The 25371-nt window shown below is 46.1% G+C and overlaps 1 protein-coding gene across 2 annotated transcripts in view; it reads right to left on the minus strand.

Moving 5' to 3' along the window:
• The window catches only part of ADARB2 (adenosine deaminase RNA specific B2 (inactive)), a 547987-nt gene that overhangs the window by 74860 nt on the left and 447756 nt on the right, over positions 1–25371 (minus strand). For both annotated transcript variants that reach the window (XM_055353754.2, XM_004048984.5), the window contains one exon: positions 13369–13483. In XM_055353754.2, coding sequence (XP_055209729.2) covers positions 13369–13483 — 115 coding nt within the window. The remainder of the gene's footprint in view (positions 1–13368; positions 13484–25371) is intronic.

Here is a 25371-nt window from a genome sequence, read left to right on the forward strand (position 1 = left end):
TGTGAGCAGGCACTGTGGATGCCTGCACCAGTGTTGGTTCTTGAACATCCAGCTCCAAGCTGTCCTCCCTCACTGGCTCTGCTGTGGAGACTGAGATGCAAAACTCTCCCTTTCCAACTCTCCTGGCTACTTCCTGCACAGCTGAGTGGCCAGCAGCAAAATCCTGACCAAAAGAAGTCTGTGGGATGGAACATGTCCTCCTCCTGCCCTGATGGGGTCTGGGAGCATGACCTGCAGCAGCGGGCGGGATGAGGAGAGGCCAGGGGGCCACAGACCCTGAAACCACAGGGGCCTCGATGGCGCCTGCCACCACTGTCTGGCATGTGGGCCACTGTTGGTTACTGAGACAATAAAAAGGTGCTTGTTTGCAACACTGCTAATCAGCTATCTCACTTCCTGCAGCCAGTGGATAAAACCTCAAAATGCGTAGAATTTGGGGTAGGATACCACATATATCAAAAGATGGGGCCAGGCGAGCTTATGAGAAGGTTATTAGTTACGATCCTCAGCATCAACACTGCAAGGGTTTCACTGGATATAAATATGGTAATTGCACATTTAGTAAATATATTCAATGCCCTGTTCCTACTCCCAAGGAAGAGGTAGAATGACAACAAACGCTTTGCAATTAATAGATTGAAAAGTCTATTTATCTCCTCATTTGCATTGGGCTGAGCAAGCTCTTCACCCCATTAGTAACTCATTCTTTTATATCAAAGGAACAAATAGGAAACACCTGGTCTGATCGATGAACGGTCTCTTCCTTCTCCCACCGAGGATGGCTGACAAGGTCTCCTCACTGGCACTAAAACCAGAAATAATGAGAGCGTGAAGCCCGCGCTCATAAATAATTCATGGACTAAATATTGTAAGTGACAGTGCTTTCTTCATCTGTAAGCAACCACTTGGTATGCTCGTTTTTGTTCTGTTTCTAAGAAGATCATATTTGAGTCAGCTCAGAGGCGAGCTGTGTTCAGGTCCCGTGAGCCCCATGCCCTCTCTGCTGACCTCTAATACTTTCTGTTCTTTTCTTGACTGAGGTGTGAGTTCCCCTGGGCTCAAATCTGGCTGGTTAGTTAGAGCGCCCATCCTTGGGTAATGACCCAACCACACCGGGAGGCACTGACCGAAGTTGGGGAGGCCGCCCTGAACCCACTGTCGATCGTAGCTTTACACTCTCCTCCCCTTCTCTGCCCTCCACTGACCTTGTCATGGACTGGCTCCTCCCTGAGCCACCTGTTGCCAGGATGGCCCCAAAGCTGAGACTGCTTTCCTCCATCGGGAGCTCCTCCTCAGCCCGAGACCCCGCCTCCCTTCCTCTTCAGGGTCAGCACTCAGGGATCAGATGCCCATCCCCTCTCTAACCTGGGAGGCTGCCTCCATGCACACCTCTTCCTGTCATCAGTGTGGTGAAGCTGCTGCAGGGGCTGGGTCCAGAGCGCTGTGCATGAGGACTTCAAAAGTCCAACGGAGCAGCAGAAGGAGACACAGACACACTGTGCAGTGAGGGTGTGTGGGAAAGAGAGGTGCGGGGAGAGGAAAGTTTGGTTATAACAGCATAGGGCAGGAAGCCAGGAGACCCTGTGTTTCTTGGTGTGAATTACCCCCAGGTTCCAACGTGGATGTGTCTGGAACAGCACCACAGGTTCCTCCAGTGTTTCCGCAGGGAAGCCTTTTCAATATCACCTAATGCAGATGGACACATCTTGAAAATTTAAATATGGGGGTCTACTGGGGAACGAGGGAGTGTAAACCATGACCCCAGGTGCACACATTTGAAAGTCCACACTTACTTCAGAGGGTTACAGCTTCACTCAGTTTCACATTTGTTCACTAATTAGCCCGAATCCTTTAGAATATCTTTATTATATCTCCATCCACACAGTGGGGATCCTGTCAACGATGATTAACTCCTGCTCACAGATAATGCACAGTCATTTCCTGAAGCTTCTTTCTTCCTTCACCCTCCCTTTCCTCGCTCTCTCTTTTTCTCTTTCTCTCTCCCTCCCTCGCTAACTCTCTCTTTTTCTTCCTTGCCCTCTTTCTTAAGTGTGCTTAACCATAGCATGGTTAGGGTAAACATAAGAATATTTTAGCTTGTTAGGAAGAAGCTGCATCAACTAATGAGCAAAATAACCAGCTAACATCATAATGACAGGATCAAATTCACACATAACAATACTAACCTTAAATGTAAATGGGCTAAATGCTCCAATTAAAAGACAAAGACTGGCAAATTGGAAAAAGAGTCAAGACTCATCAGTGTGCTATATTCAGGAAACCCATCTCACCTGCAGAGACACACATAGGCTCAAAGGGATGGAGGAAGATCTACCAAGCAAATGGCAAACAAAAAAAGGCAGGGGTTGCAATCCTAGTCTCTGATAAAACAGCCTTTAAACCAACAAAGATCAAAAGAGACAAAGAAGGCCATTACATAATGGTAAAGGGATGAATTCAACAAGAAGAGCTAACTATCCTAAATATATATGCACCCAATACAGGAGCACCCAGATTCATAAAGCAAGTCCTGAGTGACCTACAAAGAGACTTAGACTCCCACACAATAATAATGGGAGACTTTAACACCCCACTTCAACATTAGACAGATTAAGGAGACAGAAAGTCAACAAGGATACCCAGGAATTGAACTCAGCTCTGCACCAAGTGGACCTAATAGACATCTACAGAACTCTCCACCACAAATCAACAGAATATACATTCTTTTCAGCATCACACCACACCTATTCCAAAATTGACCATATAGTTGGAAGTAAAGCAGTCCTCAGCAAATGTAAAAGAACAGAAATTATAACAAACTGTCTCTGAGACCACAGTGCAATCAAACTGGAACTCAGGATTAAGAAACTCACTCAAAACTGCTCAACTACATGGAAACTGAACAACCTGCTCCTGAATGACTACTGGGTAAATAACGAAATGAAGGCAGAAATAAAGATGTTATTTGAAACCAGTGAGAACAAAGTCCCAACATACCAGAATCTCTGGAACACATTCAAAGCAGTGTGTAGAGGGAAATTTATAGTGCTAAATGCCCACAAGAGAAAGCAGGAAAGATCTAAAATTGACACCCTAACATCACAATGAAAAGAACTAGAGAAGCAAGAGCAAACACATTCAAAAGCTAGCAGAAGGCAAGAAATAACTAAGATCAGAGCAGAACTGAAGGAAATAGAGACACAAAAAACCCTTCAAGAAATTAATGAATCCAGGAGCTGGTTTTTTGAAAAGATCAACAAAATTGATAGACCTCTAACAAGACTAATAAAGAAGAAAAGAGAGAAGAATCAAATAGATGCAATAAAAAATGATAAAGGGGATATCACCACCAGTCCCACAGAAATACAAACTACCATTAGAAAATACTATAAACACCTCTACGCAAATAAACTAGAAAATCTAGAAGAAATGGATAAATTCCTCGACACATACACTCTCCCAAGACTAAACCAAGGAAGAAGTTGAATCTCTGAATATACCAATAACAGGCTCTGAAATTGAGGCAATAATTAATAGCTTACCAACCAAAAAAAGTCCAGGACCAGATGGATTCGCAGCCGAATTCTACCAGAGGTACAAGGAGGAACTGGTACCATTCCTTCTGAAACTATTCCAATCAATAGAAAAAGAGGGAATCCTCCCTAACTCATTTTACGAGGCCAGCATCATCCTGATACCAAAGCCTGGCAGAGACACAACCAAAAAAGAGAATTTTAGACCAATATCCTTGATGAACATTGATGCAAAAATCCTCAATAAAATACGGGCAAACCGAATCCAGCAACACATCAAAAATGATCAAGTGGGCTTCATCCCTGGGATGCAAGGCTGGTTCAACATACGAAAATCAATAAACGTAATCCAGCATATAAACAGAACCACAGGCAAAAACCACATGATTATCTCAATAGATGCAGAAAAGGCCTTTGACAAAATTCAACAACCCTTCATGCTAAAAAAATCTCAATAAATTAGTTATTGATGGGACGTATCTGAAAATAATAAGAGCTATCTATGACAAACCCACAGCCAATATCATACTGAATGGACAAAAACTGGAAGCATTCCCTTTGAAAACTGGCACAAGACAGGGATGCCCTCTCTCACCACTCCTATTCAACATAGTGTTGGAAGTTTTGGCCAGGGCAATCAGGCAGGAGAAGGAAATAAAGGGCATTCAGTTAGGAAAAGAGGAAGTCAAATTGTCCCTGTTTGCAGATGACATGAGTGTATATCTAGAAAACCCCATCGTCTCAGCCCAAAATGTCCTTAAGCTGATAAGTAACTTCAGCAAAGTCTCAGGATACAAAATCAATGTGCAAAAATCACAAGCATTCTTATACACCAATAACAGACAAACAGCCAAATCATGAGTGAACTCCCATTCACAATTGCTTCAAAGAGAATAAAATACCTAGGAATCCAACTTACAAGGGATGTGAAGGACCTCTTCAAGGAGAACTACAAACCACTGCTCAACGAAATAAAAGAGGATACAAAAAAATGGAAGAACATTCCATGCTCATGGATAGGAAGAATCAATATTGTGATAATGGCCATACTGCCCAAGGTAATTTATAGATTCAATGCCATCCTCATCAAGCTACCAATGACTTTCTTCACAGAATTGGAAAAAACTACTTGAAAGTTCATATGGAACCAAAAAAAGAGCCCGCATCGCCAAGTCAATCCTAAGCCAAAAGAACAAAGCTGGAGGCATCACGCTACCTGACTTCAAACTATACTACAAGGCTACAGTAACCAAAACAGCATGGTACTGGTACCAAAACAGAGATATAGACCAATGGAACAGAACAGAGCCCTCAGAAATAATGCCACATATCTACAACTATCTGATCTTTGACAAACCTGACAAAAACAAGCAATGGGGAAAGGATTCCCTATTTAGTAAATGGTGCTGGGAAAACTGGCTAGCCATGTGTAGAGAGCTGAAACTGGATCCCTTCCTTACACCTTATACAAAAATTAATTCAAGATGGATTAAAGACTTACATGTTAGACCTAAAACCATAAAAACCCTAGAAGAAAACCTAGGCAATACCATTCATGACATGGGCATGGGCAAGGACTTCATGTCTAAAACACCAAAAGCAATGGCAACAAAAGACAAAATTGACAAATGGGATCTAATTAAGCTAAAGAGCTTCTGCACAGCAAAAGAAACTACCATCAGAGTGAACAGGCAGCCTACAGAATGGGAGAAAATTTTTGCAACCCACTCATCTGACAAAGGGCTAATATCCAGAATCTACAATGAACTCAAACAAATTTACAAGAAAAATCAAACAACCCCATGAAAAAGTGGGCAAAGGATATGAATAGACACTTCTCAAAAGAAGACATTTATGCAGCCAAAAAACACATGAAAAAATGCTCATCATCACTGGCTATCAGAGAAATACAAATCAAAACCACAGATACCATCTCACACCAGTTAGAATGGTGATCATTAAAAAGTCAGGAAACAACAGGTGCTGGAGAGGATGTGGAGAAATAGGAACACTTTTACCCTGTTGGTGGGACTGTAAACTAGTTCAACCATTGTGGAAGTCAGTGTGGCGATTCCTCAGGGATCTAGAACTAGAAATACCATTTGACCCAGCCATCCCATTACTGGGTATATACCCAAAGGACTATAAATCATGCTGCTATAAAGACACATGCACACGTATGTTTATCATGGCACTATTCACAACAGCAAAGACTTGGAACCAAGCCATATGTCCAACAATGATAGACTGGATTAAGAAAATGTGGCACATGTACACCATGGAGTACTATGCAGCCATAAAAAATGATGAGTTCATGTCCTTTGTAGGGACATGGATGAAACTGGAAACCATCATTCTCAGCAAACTATCACAAGGACAAAAAACCAAACACCGCATATTCTCACTCATAGGTGGGAATTGAACAATGAGATCACATGGACACAGGAAGGGGAACATCACACTCTGGGGACTGTTGTGGGGTGGGGGGAGGGGGGAGGGGGGAGGGATAGCATTAGGAGATATACCTAATGCTAAATGATGGGTTAATGGGTGCAGCACACCAACATGGCACATGTATACATATGTAACAAACGTGCACGTTGTGCACATGTACCCTAAAACTTAAAGTATAATAATAATAATAAAGAATATTTTAGCTTGTTGAATAATAGGAGAATGTGGCTTTACACACCCCAAACATTGCCTGGCACGCAGGTAAACACTGGATGCTAGTGTCCTTTATTTTTTCACCAACAAAGTAGGTGTTATGCTTCCATTAAAAAAAGACTCATAGTCAAAGAGACCAGAATAAAAGGAGTTTAGTTGTGTTGCCTTGAGATATAATATAGCGTTGGATTTTCTTTTCTTGGTGAAGCCTTTTGGACAATTAGATTGAAGATAGAATTGAATGCTCCGTTATGAGTTAATAATCAGAAAAGTGAAGAAGTGTTTGAACAGCTTTGATTGGAGTATTAGACCTTGAGAGAGTGTAGCAAAAATATTTATTTTCTCCTCCATTTGTCATGTATTTCCATCTACCCATTTCCTTACTTGGGATAAATGAAGGCATTTGGTGAGGATTTAACTCACGGCCAGGGCTGCCAGTCCTCTCCGTAGTTAATTCAGCCTTGAGGGTTTTCATCCGCACCCTGTGAATTATTCCAGGCTAAACTATTTAAATGAGCCATGAGTGGGATTCGGGTGGAACAAATGTCCAGTCATTGATTTTCTTTTCCTCTCCATTTTGAGGAGGGATGTTTAGTAGAAATGTGTCAGCATTCACACTACGCAAGGGTCAGCATCGGTGTAGTGAAATCTGTCCTGCATTTTATAGTTTAAACCTAACAGTTTAAACCAAAGATTTAAAACCAATTGCCCATCAGTGCTGCTTATTGTACTCAGCCGTCGGCCTCCATGAATCTTAATGTGCCTGAACAGACGCACAGAGACACAGCATCAGCTTCACATTTCTCGCTATCCACTTAGCAATCATTAAGATCAATTCCTTGAAATACAGATGATAATTCACCATCTTTCATCGCAGCATGAGGTTTCTGTTTAGGGTTTTTTGTCCAGTTCATTTGTTTCAGCTTATCTTCCTCATGGCCGACTGGATGCAAATAAAAAGACCTTGCTTTTAATTTTAAGATCAAAGTGACTGCCAGTCATTCAGGGGAGACAACGGAAGGAAAGGTTTTGAAAAATTGGGGGAATAAACTCCTTATACTCTGCTTCTCTTAGGTCCTTGTGAAGGTGAACTTACACAGATGCTCTTTGTATGATGGAAAGAGAAGTTTTAACTGTATTTAAACTGTCATGGTTTCTAAAGTGCAAATGGGAAAATCATGTTTGATAACCAGCTTTATCTGGTACAACACAATAACACAATTCTTTATTCAAGCCGAAAGCGTGGCACAAACAGTGCGGACACATTTCTTCACCTTATGTGCTCATTTTAGGTTCAAAGCCAAGCATATGCAGCAAAACGTAGTCTACATTTCAAAACTTGGAAAACTTATGCTCCATCGTGGAATTAATTGGCACTTTTGTATTTTCCCTAATAAGAGAGGCCGGACCACTTCCCTCAGAAGGGTTTCCTAGTTGTCCTGGGCTGTTTTTACAAAGTTCAACTCTACCAGGCTGTTTTCAAGAAATGTGCATTTTTCCAGGGCAGTTGTAAGTCCAAGAAAATTGTGGAGCGATAAAGCTTGACCTTAGTTTAAATGGGAAAGAATATTTATAAAAGCCATATTTTCAGAATATGTTTTGTAGGCTAGACTAGCAAAAGTTTAAACATGAGCCCCTAATGTACTCTAGAAAACTCCTTTTTTCTAGCTATTTACTTAATAAACTCGAAAAATAATTTCCCATAAAGAGGTAATGCATGGTCACCACCGGGCCTTGATGCCTGCTTCCAAAAGGAACCTGGAGCTGGGAAGGATAAAGGACCATCAACTCTACATTTCAGCTCTGCCCCACCCTCAGGGCATCAGGAAAGCCACTTGGCCTCTTCATCTTCGTGTCTGCATTTCCTAAAGTGTTAATAAGAATTCCTGCCTTCCCCACTTATCGGGGTTATGTCAATCAAACTGATTAGTGTATGTAAAAATGCTGTCAACATTCTAAATCTGCATATTAAATGCAAGGCATCACTATCAACGGCCCCTTTAAGAATCATTCGCTCACGAAACACAAGAGTTTCTAAATAAAGCGGTACCCTGACAGTTTGGCTAGTAAGTGTTGTAGGGGTTCAAGAGGATGGGGGAGAACATTTGCTTCTCTTTTTCCAGTGAAACGAGAGGATTCGGGAGGGAACAACGCTGAACTACTGTGTGATGGAGAGAAGGGTTGAGTGGGACCCATGCCCTCCCAGAAGACGCTCTGAGCGCGGTCCCAGGCTCCCCCGGAAGACGGCCTGAGCCAGGTCCACGCTCCCCCGGGAGACGGCCTGAGCATGGGCGAGGCTCCTCCGGAAGACCTGAGCACGGCCCATGCCCTCCCAGGAGACGGCCTGAGCGGGGTCCAGGCTCCCCGGGAAGACACGGTCCACGCCCTCTGAGAAGATGGCGTGTGGGTCGGCGCGGAGAAGGAGTGGAGAGTGAGAACAAAGCTTCCCAGTGGAGGAGAGAGCAGCTGTCTTCACGGTCAGGCCTGGGAGGGCCCAGCCTCGGTGCCTGTAGGTCCGGGGGCAACAGCGCATATGCTCCTGGCATAGGGCCCACTGGATTATTTTAAATAAATGGCTGTGGCAGTTGGCCAAGCGTCCTGCTCTCCGGGGAGAATGTCTGAGGGTGGACGCATTTGTTCAGCATGAAAGATGGAGTCCCACCCTACAGGGAGGAAAGGACCGCCTGAGAAGGGTCCAGGGCCGGCTGGGACCCCACCTCATTGGCGCTGTGGTGGGGGGTGGGGGGGAGGCCATGCCCACAAATCCTAAGGAGACCTGAGCTGATGGAAATGGGCCCTGGGCCGCCTTCCCATCCGGGCGGGAGCCTGTGGGAGAAGGACCAGCCGGCCACCACCGCAGAAGACACCAGGCCAACGCCTACAATACCAGTCTAACGTCTCGTTCACAAGTGTGTGTATTCAGACGGGAGCCATCAGCAGGACACGGGAGAAAGACCATGCGAAACAGAAAGCCACTGCCCCTGGCCTGGGGGACACGGGCCAGGGCGTCTCCTCAGAGGAGTTGAGCAGAAGTTACAGCTACAGAACAAGAGGCTCCCTTGAAAAACGAAGAATGGAGGATAAGGGAAAGACTTTGAAAATAGGTTGCAAAAATTAGGAGGGAAAGGCAGTTTATGAGCTGTAGGATAAATTTAAGAAATCTCCAAAAACATCGAGTAAAAGAATGAAGAGACTAAAATTTTAAAAGTAAAAGCAGAAAATTAATAGAGTATTGAAAATTTAACAAAAATGCGTGTAAATGAAGGAATTCATGAAACAAATGACAAACTATACAAATAGCTTAAATATGTCAAGAGAAGTGAATGGCTCACACCTAAACATATTCTTAAATCCAAGTTTAAAAAGAAAGGCCTTTCCCCCTCCCGGGTAGGTGTGGGTGCTGGTCACTGCAGAGAAAATGTGGGGCAGGTCAGAAATATTGGATAAAAGATAATGGAAACATTACTTCAAAATACTGAGGGAAAATAACTGAAAGCTTAGAATTCCCCCCTGGGAATCTATTGAGATGGATGACAAGCAAATCAAGGCATTTTGAGATGTGGGAATATTCACAAAGTTGATCTCCCATCGTTTTAGATGATGCTTCTTGAGGAAGCTCTCTGTGAGGGGAGACAAAGCAAGGACGAAGACAATGATTCCGGAGATGGTGTCCCGCTGGAAGAGCAGGACGCGGGGTCTGCAGAGCACGTGCCTCGATGGGCCTGGCCTGGGAGTTCTCTGGGAGAGAGGCAGGTACCCTCTGTGAGATGCTTCCATAGAAGCCTCGTGACTAAGCACGTATGGTAAAGGCACAATCTTCCTCTTTCTTTTTTTTCAGTAAGAGAAAAAAGACATTCCAGAAAAAAACACGCACAATATTTCAAAAGCGATATAAGCAAGTCTAGCAACACAAGTGGATCAAACTTAAACACAACACAGCTTGGAGCTGGGGGTGGAGGCAGAGCCTCTGCGTGTCCTGACGCCAGGCAGCCCGGCTCCCTTCCCGGCGGAACTGTGCCGGGAGGGTTGAAGGTGCTTCTGCTTGGCTCTGTAGTGGGAATATCTGCAACACTCTCATCAGATAGATGCTGTTCAGCTGTTACAATCACTCAAAAGACAAAGTAGAGAAGACTTAATTATGGGCATAAGAAAGGATATAAATACCAGTGATGATGGTGTAAAGATGTAACACGTATAATTGAGAGAGGCTGGCTAGTGGGGAAGGGGCTGAGGGCTGCCACCCTCAACGCACAGAACAGGGAGTGAAACCACACCCAGATTTGATGCAATAAGAAATAAAGGTTTATCTATAATTGCGCGTTACAAACATAATAATGGAAAATGAAAAAAGTATCAAATGTTAATAGCGTGAGTCAATAGATGTTACCTAGAACTGAAAATCTAGAAATATAGAAGTATATAGTACTTAGAGTCACAATAAAATAATTTGAAATGGTTAGAGGTAGCTTCTGAGAGTGAAGGGGAGTGAGGGGTGGAGTGGGAGAATACGGCTTTTCATTCAGAAGTTCTTTAGAATCTTTACCATATGACTGCATTAATTTGATAAAAATAAAAACTTGTGTTCATAAGTATATATTTCTGTGATTATATTTCTCATAATGGCTAAGAAATGGTCTCTGATTCATAAACAGAACTTTCAGGAGCTAATAAATGTGAGTGAGTTGGCATCCCATCCACAGGAGGGGCAAATCAAATTGTGTTTTATTTCAAAATAAGTTTAATTTTAAAACATTGTGACATATACAGCAACTAGAACAGGACATATTACTCTGAGAATTTCTCAGGTATTTGCTTGAATAACTGAACTAGAATTAAGATGAAATGGCACATCAACTTTAAGTAAATGAGTATCTAAAAATGTTTGTATTAGTAATTTTGCACATTTCTAATTTTTTAAAATCAGTGTTTGTCTCTTTACAATAGAAAAGTAAATTTCAGCAAGTTATTCTTCAGCGTTCAGAAGTCACTAATTAGTGAAGCTCTACCTTATGAAGTCTCATTTTCATATAGTAAGTTTAATTCATATAGATAAATTGCCTACACATAAAGCACTGTATTCACTGGCAACTTAGAAGTATCATTTCCCCACAAGCCTCTAAAACATTACTATTTTCCACATGAAAATAGCTTCCAAAACTTGCCAGATTTGTTTCCCAGAAAGATGGAAAGATATTGAGTTCCGGGGCTGAGAAATGCTAAAAACTTACTTTCCAGGTCGTGCTGACTTATGCCTCTGGGGCTGGAAGTGCATTGCACAATAAGGAAGCCAGGGTGGCTGGTGCCCCTCCCCTCCCCTTTCTACTCCCTCCCCCTACCCTTCCTCCTTTCCTTTTCATACCAAGACACTAATTTAACTTGAGTTATTCAGAAATCTGTAGCAGAAATCTGTGTAACACTCCACATTTTAAAATTTACCAAAGTTTTGTTTATATGGACCAGCAACCCTGTGTGTATGTAATTCTTTTGTAGTTGTTTTATATTGGATTTAAATTGTTCTGTATGAACCATTCCTTACTAGAACATAAGAGCCACAAGGGTAGGCATTTGGTCTCTTGTTCTCTGCTGATTCCCCAGAACTTTGTATGCCAGGCACTGACTAAATAATTTGTAAATAGTGCCATTAGCAATAATTAACTAACACTTACATGGTACTTGCCATGGGCTAGGTACCTTTCTAAGAGCTGGGAATACATGAACACGTTTAGCCTTCACCATAACCTGATCAGGTAGGTGTTGCTGTTATCCCCATTTTAAAGGTGAGAGAACAGAGTCCCAGCGAGGCTCAGTGGCTGGTCATGGGTCGCAGAGCTCTGTGCAGGTAGGGCTGGATTCTGTGCTAGGATGATGCTCTTGGCCTGCCAAACTCACTGCTCCCTCAGTGAGACTGCTGTACCCTGAGTGGGGGCTGTGTCTCTTTCTCACAGCCCCGTGGGCCTGCAGAGCAGTGCCCAGTGTATGGCGGTGCCCAACTGATGGCTGCATGCTGGAGGATGAAGGAATGGTCACCTCCAGCAGGGATGAGCTTAGTGGAGGTGAACTCTTAGCCCTCAATTTAGAACATTCCTAATTCCACAAAGAGGCAGGTGTCATCTGTGTCTGAAAGGGGGCCAGGTGCTGGTGGCCAGGGTGGGGCTGGTATATTTATATACTGGATGATGTGTTTATAAAGCAACTTTACCTTTCAAAGAATCTCATAGTCTAGATCTTACCCAGCTACATTGTGAGAAAGCAGCTTCATTTTCATTTTACCAGGAGGCCCACATTGGGAAGATCACACGGCCAAGACATGGCGCTGGGTTCCAGGGTTCCCACACCCAGCAAGATTGGAGAGGACCCTGCTGGCCCAGCGTGGCTGAGAACCATGCCAGTCGTCTGGTCCTTTATTTTGTAACATAAATATGTTTGTATGTCAGGTCGATGGTCTTTTTCCGCCTTGGATTTTGCCGGCACATGCAGAGCAAGCGTGCGTGTGAAACTTAATCCAGAGGTCAGTTACTGTTTCACAGTAATGACTCCCAAGTGTGTGAGAGTGTAACGAGTGTGACGAGGAGGTCATTACACACTCGTGAAAAACTCTGGAAATGGAAATGGTTGAATTCAAATAACCAGCTGGCTTGTTATTAATGCGTTGGTGGCTCGTTGTTTCCACAGGGCCGATTGATCAGATTTAGCCCTCATTCATCTTCCCCCATCCTGGCTGACTGCAGAGGACGCCTTCTTGGCTCTCAGCATGCCCCTCGCAGCTGGGTCACCGTTGTTTCTCAGAGTGGAATTCCCTCCCTGTGAGTTTGAGATGGGGAATCTTGGCAGAAAGGAGAGCATTCCGGGGTGGGTTACACCCCAGCGAGAGGGACTTAGGACTCTCAGGAGACTTGGGTCCTCCAGAAGGGGCTGGCCAGGCCCCCCAGAGACGGGGGATGCCCAAGCAGAGCTGGGCCCCGGCAGCCTAATCACAGCACCATGGTCAGGATGGCTTTTCCTGCTAATATGCTCTGGCCACTGATCTCTGTGTATGCTATAATATTTTGTCTTTCTTTGTCACAGCTTGTTGTGGAAGAGAGAGCCTTTTGGCCTCCAAGATCAGGTAGATGCTAATGCTCCTTTCTTTAGAGAGGAAAATGCCCACAGGAAAAGAGGAGGTGGCTACCTTTGGTCATGACGATTCCTGCCAGCACTTTGTGGCGGGCGTGCATGGGCGTGAGGTCCGTCGTCACCTCGCGGAACTTCTGTGTGACCAGCTGGGATATGGAGTCTGCGAATTCCTGAAAGACACAAGCACAGGCCTCCACGTTGGGCTGAGCAGGTGCCGTGGAGGATGATGGGGCACTGTCCTCCCCGTCCTCACAGCCTCATCCCCATGTGGCCACACATGGGCCTGCTCTCCTCCCCTCCTCACAGCCCTGTCCCCACGTGACCACACATGGCCTCTCTCTGGCTGTGCCCCCAAAACTCAGAATCATATTGAGTGGCTTATGAGTGGTTAACCCCAGCATTGCTCTCAGCAGAAACCCTGAGCTCTGCCAACCTCCCCATGGAAACAGTGTCCACTTCCTCTCCCTGCCTCTCAGAGCAGTGACTGGAGGAGTCTTTCGGGGAGGAGGGAATTTTTACGGGGATGATGGGCCACCGCAGTCTTCTGAGTATTCCAGAGCCAGTGTCTACACAGCCAGCAGTCTCAGGGTGCTCTTCTGGCAAAATGGCTGGCGCTGTGGCTCTCTCCACAACCTCTTCTCACCTTCCTGCACATGCACACAGATGCACACATTCACGTGCAACACACAACACACCTAGGGCACATGTGCACACACGAATATGCACACACACAGGCACACAGACACATACACGTGTGCCCCTGCACACCCCTTAACATAATCTGATTAGTGATAAGGTGACTCCTGGTCTCTGGGAAGACAGCACACACAGTAGCATGTGGCTCCACATGGTGCACACACACTGTGGCTCTGTGGCCGCCCTTTCCCCGGCTCCTCTGGGCCCAAGGCTGCAGCACTGCCCTTTCCTTGACATGGGGCCCCAAGCTTTTCTTTGGGGGCAGTTTGGCTGGCATAGCCATTGCAGGCCTTGGAGTAGGGAAGCCTGGTTGGACCCTCAGTTCTGCCACTCAGGAGCCTGGGTGAGTCGTTAACTCCTCGGAGCCCATTTTCCTAATTTACAAGTGAATCATCTTCATTTCCACCTTATGGTGTTTTCGTAAGGATTAAATGTAATACGGTGTCTTAAGTGCTCAGCACGGTGCCCCACACTTGGTAGGAAGTGCTCAGAGATGACGGCTGTGACTATTACTCTTATTATTTTCATCATTATCATCATCTCTCCCAGTCACCACAGGCATTGCCTGAGCCTCTGAGCAGCCAAATCAATTCATCATCTCATCCATGAGGCAGGAAACAGTCCCTTTTCCTGATGGACTGGGCTTCCCCATTACCACCAGGCATGTGTTGATGTTGATACTGTGCAGCATTGGGCCTGGTTTCCACATTTCCACCAGGCGTGTGTGGATGCTGATGCTGCGCAGGCATTGCTGCTGATAAGGACAGCTCTCTGATTAATAACGATAAGAAAGATAGACAGTTTTTAAAAATCCCACTTGTAGGCAATAAAACATGTTTGTGTGAAAACAGCCCTGCCTGCCAGAAGCAAAAAACCTGCCACAAAACAACCTAGCACCTCTCCCTCTTAATTCTTCTGCAGTAAAGGGCAGAAGTGCAGGGCCCGGCGCAGTCTCCTCTGCTCACCCCGGGGTTTGAGGGCCCCAAGCCGCTGTAGCCTGTAAATGATGTCAGCTACTTTTCCCACTGTGTCGTGAATCAATATGGAAGCCCCACATAGGACAGATTGCAGATGAAAGGCACCCCGACCTTTCAGGGACTGCTGTGAGTCTGGAGTCTTCCTGGGTGCTCCCAGTCCAGGCTGCTCCCAGCTGTCCTGTCTTTCGTGTCTGGAATCAGGCCAGAGAGGGAAACCTGTGTCCTGGACACCCCGTGTGCTGTGTCCTGGGGCTGCTGGAAAAATACCCTTAACTGGGGGTCTTTAAACAACAGGGATTCATCCCCCCGAAGCTCTGGAGGCAGAGATCTGAGACTGAGGTGTCCAGGGGCGGTGCTGCCTCCTGAGGCTCTGGGGAGCCTTCCTGCCTCTCCTGGCTCCAGGCCTCCGGGCGTCCCTCGGCGGTGGCCGCATCTCTGCAGTCTCCGCCTCTATCCCCACGTGGCCTTCTCCTCTGTGTCTGTGTCTGCTCTTCTGCCTCTTGTAGGGACAACTGTCATTGAATTTAGGGCCCACTTGGGCAATCCAGGATGAGGCCATCTCAAAGTCCTTAACTTGAGGATATCTGCAGAGAACGTTTTCTCAGTCACCGTCATGGGGTTGGACGTGTCTTTCTGGGGCTACTGTTCAACCTGCTGCACCCTCGTTTACTCTTTCAATGCATGCTGTCAAGGGAGAGCGTGATTCTTAATTTTTTTATTTTTCTTTGAGACAGGGTCTCTCTCTGCCGCCCACGCTGGAGTGCAGTGGCACCATCACGGCTCACTGCAACCTTGAATTTTTGGGCTCAAATGATCCTCCCACCTCAGCCTCCCAAAGCGCTAGGATTACAGGCTCCAGCCACTGGGCCAGGCCCCTGTGATAACCTGGTCTTCCTTGGTGCCCAAATCACACACAGTTGCCATGAACGACGTCCACAAGCTGGGTGGCAGGCGGGAGCCTTCGTGATGGTCCTTGGTTCTCACCTAGAAGGCTGGCTGCCCACATCTAAAGGTCAGGCCTGGCTGTGAGGTTGTCCGGCCCCGCCTGTGCCCCCCACGACCTTGCACGCTGAGCTCTGAGCTGGGGTGAAGAAGATGCAGGGGGACAGAGGCCCACAGAGTCCTGGAGCCCCAACAGGCCTCAGCTATCACCTCAGGCCTCGAGAAGTCAGCTTCTGAGCACCATGACAGACGGTGAAGGTGACATAAGCAGCCCCACCACAGGCTCCTGCAGGGCGTGTGCTGCCAGCCCCATCCTGCCAGGACCTCCCGCATCTCCCAGGGGAAGCATCCGGGCACAGGGTTGATGGGGCAGCCCTGGCTCTGGGACCGGGTGACGGGTGGGACCTCTGCCAGGCCCGGGGCTCGTGGGTGCCAGCAGGTCTGGGAGGTGGGGAGGCTTGTGCTGGGCCTTGACTTGGGGTGCTCATCCTCAACGGCCCTGCAGAGGGGACAGGGCACTGAAGGGCTTCCCAGTGGGAAGAGGGTCTAGAAAGCCTTGTCCAAAGCTGATGTCTGAGATAAACCTTGAAGGATGAGTAGGAGAGCTTCCCTTTCTCAGGTGACAGAATGCAGACTGCTCTCCCGCCGGCCCGCCCCATGACACATGGGCAGGCGAGGGCAGCACAGATCAGCACTGCTGCACAGGCGTCCCGGACTCCAGCCACGGGGACACTTCCCCAGCCCAGGCAGTGGCCGTGGCAGCCTGGGGGCCACATCTGTCCCACGGGGTTCACTGTCGTTGCCAGCTCTGGTATCCGATTCTGGGTGATTCATGGGTGTTAATGTTGATTCAAGGACAGAACTACATCTTTTGCTTCTAAAACAGCTTTTGTGGTGCCAGGCATCTGATTCCAGCACACGCTGTGCTCCAGAGTTATTCCAAATGACGTGTGTAGCTCTTTCTTTGGTTTTTTTAGGATGAAGTTTCAAATGTCTAAGAAGTGATAGCTTGTCCAGCACAGGAGGCCTCTCTGTGTCACTTTGTGTCTGCTTGAGAGGCTCCAGCACAGGACATCAGGACGGTCTCAGACCACTGAGTCATAACAGTGTATGCAAAAATAGATTTCACTGTGGAAACCTAGGGAGTGCTCTGTCCCCTTAGAGATGGGAAGACACACAAACAGTGACAGCAGGGACTCGTTCTGAGCAGGCGCGGTACCTGCCCAGGAAGGTGCCAATATTATCCTTTTTAGCTATTGAAGCAACGTAACCAGTCACACAGCAGGGGGTGGCAGAGACGGGACGTACCCCAGCCGCCTTGACCTTGACCCTTGCACTGAACTGGTGAGCAGATTGCTCTGAGGAAAAGCAGGATCTGAACTCAAGGATGGCCGCAGGCTTCACTGCCTCTGGGTGCAGGCTGGAGCAGCCACGGCCGGGACAGAACACGGGTGAAGGCGGCTGGCACCCCAAGAAGGCGGTGGCCCTTAGAGGGGGGCCCGTGGTGGAGCCTGGCCACCCACTCTCCGCACCCTGCAGGCCTGTACGCCTGCCCTAGGCTCCCACTATGAACCAAGCAGCCTGAGCCCTGGCCGCTCCCTTGTGGGGTCATTCGAGGAACAGCTGGGGTGGAATGAATGACATTTGGTTTGGGCCTCAGCATTTCCACAGCTGAAGGCCTCCTTGACTCACTGGGGAGGGCTTGCGTGGCCAGCAGACGCCAGGTGTAGAGTGATGCTCAGCTTTCTTCTAGAGTGACAAGGGCCCCTGGCTGGTAGAGATGGCCTTGAACTGACAGAGCAGAATGGAGATATTGCTGGCCGGACAGTTCCACCCACCCCAGCTGGAGGAGGTGGGAGGCGCAGCTGACAGCCAGGAGGCCATGGCACCCAGGTGTGCACATTCAGTCCTGCAGGGCGGCTCCAGGCAGCGGCCATGGCGCCCTCAAGGGCAGGGCACTTCCTCTCCCCAGGTCCACACATTCCCAACTCCACAGCCAGTCTTTCTTTCTTTCCTTCTTTTCTTTTTTTTTATTTAAGTTTTAGGGTACATGTGCACATTGTGCAGGTTTGTTACATATGTATACATGTGCCATGTTGGTGTGCTGCACCCATCAACTCGTCATTGAACGTTAGGTATATCTCCTAATGCTATCCCTCCCCCCACCCCCCATCCCACAACAGGCCCCGGTGTGTGATGTTCCCCTTCCTGTGTCCATGTGTTCTCATTGTTCAGTTCCCACCTATGAGTGAGAACATGCAGTGTTTGGTCTTTTGACTTTGCAATAGTTTGCTGAGAATGATGGTTTCCAGCTTCAACCATGTCCCTACAAAGGACATGAACTCATCATTTTTTATGGCTGCATAGTATTCCATGGTGTATATGTGCCACATTTTCTTAATCCAGTCTATCATTGTTGGACATTTGGCTTGGTTCCAAGTCTTCGCTATTGTGAATAGTGCCGCAATAAACATACGTGTGCAGGTGTCTTTATAGCAGCATGATTTATAGTCCTTTGGGTATATACCTAGTAATGGGATGGCTGGGTCAAATGGTATTTCTAGTTCTAGATCCCTGAGGAATCGCCACACCAACTTCCACAATGGTTGAACTAGTTTACAGTCCCACCAACAGTGTAAAAGTGTTCCTATTTCTCCACATCCTCTCCAGCACCTGTTGTTTCCTGACTTTTTAATGATCACCATTCTAACTGGTGTGAGATGGTATCTCATTGTGGTTTTGATTTGCATTTCTCTGATGGCCAGTGATGATGAGCATTTTTTCATGTGTCTTTTGGCTGCATAAATGTCTTCTTTTGAGAAGTGTCTGTTCATATCCTTCGCCCACTTTTTGATGGGGCTGTTTGTTTTTTTTCTTGTAGATTTGTTTGAGTTCATTGTAGATTCTGGATATTAGCCCTTTGTCAGATGAGTAGATTGCAAAAATTTTCTCCCATTTTGTAGGTTGCCTGTTCACTCTGATGGTAGTTTCTTTTGCTGTGCAGAAGCTCTTTAGTTTAATTAGATCCCATTTGTCAATTTTGGCTTTTGTTGCTTTAGACATGAAGTCCTTGCCCATATTCACCCAATACAGGAGCACCCAGATTCATAAAGCAAGTCCTTAGAGACCTACGAAAAGACTTAGACTCCCACACAATAATAACGGGAGACTTTAACACCCCACTGTCAACATTAGACAGATGAATGAGACATAAAGTTAACAAGGATATCCAGGAATTGAACTCAGCTCTGCACCAAGCGGACCTAATAGACATCTACAGAACTCTCCACCACAAATCAACAGAATATACATTCTTCTCAGCACCACACCGCACTTATTCGAAAATTGACCACTTAGTTGGAAGTAAAGCACTCCTCAGCAAATGTAAAAGAACAGAAGTTATAACAAACTGTCTTTCAGACCACAGTGCAATCAAACTAGAACTCAGGATTAAGAAACTCACTCAAAACTGCTCAACTACATGGAAACTGAACAACCTGCTCCTGAATGACTACTGGGTACATAATGAAATGAAGGCAGAAATAAAGATGTTCTTTGAAACCAATGAGAACAAAGACACAACATACCAGAATCTCTGGGACACATTCAAAGCAGTGTGTAGAGGGCAATTTATAGCACTAAATGCCCACAAGAGAAAGCAGGAAAGATCTAAAATTGACACCCTAACTTCACAATGAAAAGAACTAGAGAAGCAAGAGCAAACACATTCAAAAGCTAGCAGAAGGGAAGAAATAACTAAGATCAGAGCAGAACTGAAGGAAATAGAGATACAAAAAACCCTTCAAAAAATTAATGAATCCAGGAGCTGGTTTTTTGAAAAGATCAACAAAATTGATAGACCGCTAGCAAGACTAATAAAGAAGAAAGAGAAGAATCAAATAGATGCAATAAAAAATGATAAAGGGGATATCACCACCAGTCCCACAGAAATACAAACTACCATCAGAGAATACTACAAACACCTCTACGCAAATAAACTAGAAAATCTAGAAGAAATGGATAAATTCCTCGACACATACACTCTCCCAAGACTAAACCAGGAAGAAGTTGAATCTCTGAATACACCAAAAACAGGATCTGAAATTGAGGCAATAATTAATAGCTTACCAACCAAAAAAAGTCCAGAACCAGATGGATTCACAGCCGAATTCTACCAGAGGTAGAAGGAGGAGCTGGTTCCATTCCTTCTGAAACTATTCCAATCAATAGAAAAAGAGGGAATCCTCCCTAACTCATTTTAGGAGGCCAGCATCATTCTGATACCAAAGCCGGGCAGAGACACAACCAAAAAAGAGAATTTTAGACCAATATCCCTGATGAACATTGATGCAAAAATCCTCAATAAAATACTGGCAAACCGAATCCAGCAGCACATCGAAAAGCTTATCCACCATGATCAAGTGGACTTCTTTCTGCTTCCTTCCTTCCTTCCTTCTTTCCTTCCCTCTTTCTTTCTTTTTTTCCTTTTTGAGACAGAGTCTAGTTCTGTCACCCAGGCTGGACCTCAGTGGCATGATCTTGGCTCACTGCAACCTCCGCCTCCCAGGTTCAAGCAATTCTAGTGCCTCAGCCTCCCAAGTAGCTGGGACTACAGGCGCGCACCACTATGCCTGGCTAATTTTAGTTTATTTTGTACTTTTTAGTAGAGATGGGGTTTTGCCATGTTGGTCAGGTTGGTCTAGCACTCCTGACCTCAGGTGATCTTCCCGCCTCGGCCTCCCAAAAGTGCTGGGATTACAGGTGTGAGCCACCACACCCGGTCCTTTTTTTCTTTTCTTTTTTTAAATTTCAGCTTATATTTTGGGTTCAGTGGGCACATGTGCAGGTTTGAGTGATGCTGAGGTTTGGTGTACGAGTGACCCAGGTAGTGAGCACAGTACTTGGTAGTTAGTTTCTCAACCCCCTCCCTCCCCCCAGTATTCCCCAGTGTCTGCTCTTCCCATCTTGATGTCTGTGAGTACTCTTATGTTTAGCTTCCACTTGAAAGTGAGAACGTGCGGTATTTGGCTTTTTCTGTTAATTCGTTTAGGATGACGGCCTCCAGCTGCATCCATATAGCTGCGAAGAACATGATTTCGTTCTTTTTTTTTTTTATGGCATAGCCTGTTTCTCAATCCATTATGTCCCGCCCTGCCTCAGTCTCTAAAACTCCTTCCTAGGCCCGAAACGTTTCCTGTTCCCCTGTTTGGAGGTCCTCTCCCTCATCTGCAACCCACTGCCTTTAGAACTCCAGCAACATTCATGTAGGGGTCGATTAATGTTTTTTCCTGTGCGATTACCTAACAGTTCATGTTTTATGGTGTGACTCCCATGCAGTGCTGCATCTGTGGCTGGGAGCATGGCTTGGAGGTGGTTTGCATTTTCGTGGTCCTGCCATAGCACCATGAGTGATCATCGCTGTCATCAACCTCTCGAATGAATGACTGCGTGTATGGATAAGTGAAACTCTCAAGGATGAATTATCTAAAAAGTAAAATTTCAGAAAAAAGTTCGTTATTTTTCCCACCAGTTATTATCAGCATTTTTTCCCCAACCTTTTCACACTGTCTTCATCTGCTGGGGCTGCCGTAAAAGAATACCATAGACTAGGCAGCTTAAGCAACGGAAATTAACGTTCTTAATGGTTCTGAAAGCTGAAGCCCAACATCATGGTGTCGGCCAGGTCAGTCTCCTTCTGAGGCCTTTTCTCTTGGTGCGTGGGTGCTGCCATCTTGTCGCGTGCTACATGAACTCTCCTTTGTGTATGCATGAAGACAGAGCAGGACCAGCCTCCATGGCATCATTTGTTTGTTTGTTTGTCTGTTTGATTTTGAGACACAGTCTCCCTCTGTTGCTCAGGCTGGAGCGCAGTGGCGTGATCATAGCTCACTGCAGCCTCAACTTCCAGGGCCCAAGTCATCCTCTTAGCCTGCCAAGTAGTTGGGACCACAGACACAGGGTGCCATACCTGGCTAATTTTTCAGTATTTTGTAGAGGCAGGGTCTCAGTGTGTTGCTCAGGCTGGTCTCAAACTCCTGGGCTCAAGCAGTCCTCCTGCCTTGGCCTCCCAAAGTGCTGTGAGTGACCGTTCCTGGCCTGTGGGGTCATCTTTAATAAGGACACCAATCCACTGGATAAGCTGCCTCAACTCCATGACCTCATTTTGCTGTAAGTACTTCCTTAGGCTTTTGGACTTGCTTGGGCCCTGCCACCCTTTCCTTGTTGCCTCTTTCTCTCTCTTGGAAAGGGACGTCTACTCCACGCCTGGCTCACTGTTATATTTTGGGAACATGGAACTTGTTTGGGTTCCGTGGTTCACGGCTGGAGGGGAGAGCTCAGCTTCAGGGTGGGCAAATTGCACCCCGAGTCCCACCCATTCCTGATTCAGGTGAAGTTTTGTTGAGGCTCAGGACTTCACACCTTAGCGCTGATGCTGGAATGAGCTAAGTCTTCTGGGGCTGTTGGGATGGGATGAGTGCATTTGCCATGCAAGAAGGATGTGAATTTGGGGGAGGTCAGGGACAGGATGTTCTCAACTGAATGTCTGTGGCAGCATCACCTTGTTGGCTCAGAGTGAGTGAGCTCACTCTCCGGTGTCACCTCTTACAAGAACACTAATCCCATCAGATCAGGGCCCCACTCTCATGGCCTCACTTAACCTGAACTACTTCCTTAGAGGCCCCATCTCCAAATACAGCCACACTGGGAATTAGGGCTTCAACATATGAATTTCAGGGCACACAAACATTAGTTCCATCAAACAAAACATGATGTCACCTGAGCAGCTCCCTTTCTGAACCCATGTCATGTGTTAGCCTGGTGGGTACACCTTAGGGGCAGGCACCACTTGCTCTCTGCCCCTCATAGGCTTTATCCAGAAACATGTGGACATGCAGGTGTGGACTGTCCCTCTCCTTCCTTGACACATGACATCTCCTTGCTTCCAGCATCTAGGAGGGCTGTGTGACCAGGGCTGCCTGTTGAGTGCTGGAGGAAATTGTGTTTGCCATTTTTAGGTGTGGATCCTGAAATTCCTAAGTGATGCTCCGTGATACTCCTGAGTGATGCCCCGTGAAATTCCTAAGTGATGCTCCGTGATATTCCTGAGTGATGCTCTGTGATATTCCTAAGTGATGCTCCGTGAAATTCCTAAGTGATGCTCCATGATATTCCTGAGTGATGCTCCGTGATATTCCTAAGTGATGCTCCGTGAAATTCCTAAGTGACGCTCCATGAAATTCCTGAGTGATGCTCTGTGAAATTCCTGAGTGATGCTTCGTGTTTGCCTCCTAGGCTCTTTTCCTCCTCTTTCTCAATCCCCCGTTTCTCTCTTCCCTCCCTACAAGCTGGATTCAGAGAACCCCAGGATGGAGCCACGAGAGGGTTGGGGCCAGGGTGAAGGAATTAGCTACAAGCTGAGCACGCACGGCTTATTTATAGTGCACCACTGGCTTTGGGGGTTGTGGGTTACGGCAACAACGTTATTTACTCTGAGTCATAGAGGAGAGAAATCCATGAGAAAAAGACAAAGAAAACGTGGCAATCAAATTGAAGACTTATGCAAATAGTGCATGAAATCTTACAACTTATAAATAGAAAATGTCTCTGCACCATAACTCATGATTGATTTGACATGTGTGGTGGATCCATGATGAGTTGGTCTATTGCTGATGTCACACGTTTGGTGGGTCCAGGTGATGACCTCATCTCCACTTAGGGGCTCTTCAGGCCTGGAGGCAGGTCTTGAGCATGTGCTGGGGGGTCCCCAGGCCTCAGGAACTAGCTCCTCCTCACTGTTCTGCTGGCCAGTAGAAAACATTTTTGTTATGAAAGTAGCCATTATTAGGGCCTCACCTATGGAATGCTAGATTTCTGTGTGTTGGTGGTTTGTGGATTCAGGTATGCAATAGGAGGCCCAGGCAAAGCACCATGCGCTTATATGCTTTGTGCTGGTCGATCCTGGTCCAGTGGAAAGATGTGGATTGGATAGCTCCAGCACTTGTTTCTGAGAATCTGTCCAGCTCTCCTGCAAGTCCAGCCTTGGTGAAAGACAATTTGCGTGATTTCTCAGCACGGTGCCAGCAGGGCTCAGGAGCAGCACCGAGGGGTGCACAGAGACTGTCACCCCAGAGTGCCCCAGCATCCTGCCCCTCAGGGACCGCAGGGCTGCATGGGGAGGATGTGGCACTAGGTTCCTGGGTGACTGCTCTCGCTACACTCCTAAGCCCAGGAAACTTCCATGAGAACTTTTTTTTCCTTTTGAAAAGCCAACCCCATCTCCTCCTCTATAATCCTTTTCTCTTTATTCTTTACGTTTTAAATTGAGGGGCGCTTGACATTTATATGAAGCATATTTTTCAACTAACATTTTATAAAGGCAAATGTAAAAAGAGAAAAGCAAAAATTTAAAAACCTTTCCTTACTTTGGGTGGTGAACTAATTAAAATGTAGAGAGATTTGTAGTAAGCTGGTTAAATTTTCTCTCTTTGATATTTAACCAGCGTGATTTCCCATGACGGCTTCAGCAAGTCTCACCTCCTGGCTGGGGTCCCCACAGGTTGGCACAGCTCAGCTCCAGTGATAACCTCACTGCCTGAGTAATTAATCTCTTTCTCCAGGAAGTGGAGTTAGAATGGGTTGTGTTGGGGTCCCATTTACTCACTGCAGATCTTCCTCCCCTCCCTGTCCTTTCGAGACCACCTTGGTGTTTACGTGGTGCTCAGAGACCTGAAATATTTCTGTGCTTGGCCACAAACCCATCTTACTGATAACCAACACAGCTTTCAACACAGATCTTGCTTTTTTGCACTGCGTCCTTCCATTTCCCCAGTGAAGCCCTTTCCGGGTCTCTCCACAGAACTGTGTCTACTGTGCCACAGGTATTTTAAGTGATTGGTTTTTAATTAAATCACATACATGATTGCAGCTCTATGTAGTTTTCCATAGTTGAATTACTGTATGTAAATGACACTGCCATTGATGACATAGGGTGTTAGAAGCTAGACAGCAGCTTAGAATTCAGATAGGGAGACATACTTCTTTAACACTAGGGATGTTTAATGTTTTAATCACTTGGGATATAATATATACAGTCAACTTTGGTTACTGCAAGCCCAACTAATCAGACTTTGCAATAATGTGATTTTCTTCCCCACCTGGCACTTGGTTTACAGGAGAAGCAGCTAAAGTGCTCAAAAATAAGCTTGTGCCTGATTAGTTTTTTGCATGCAAATTACAGAATATGCTCATGGGCCTGCAAGGGGTTCATTTCATCTCCTAGGATGGATAAATGCATTCAGATTTAGTGTTCTGAGCACATGGGCCAAGTTATATTGCATGGTCCCTTTCTAAAATAAGGGAAGACACTTTCCCATAACCCAGAGAACTTAGTTATCTCATTGTGTATTATGGCCAATCCGCACCTTCCCGTCGTATCTTTCAAT

This window comes from Gorilla gorilla, chromosome 8 (genome assembly GCF_029281585.2).
Source record: "Gorilla gorilla gorilla isolate KB3781 chromosome 8, NHGRI_mGorGor1-v2.1_pri, whole genome shotgun sequence".
Lineage (NCBI taxonomy): Eukaryota > Metazoa > Chordata > Mammalia > Primates > Hominidae > Gorilla > Gorilla gorilla.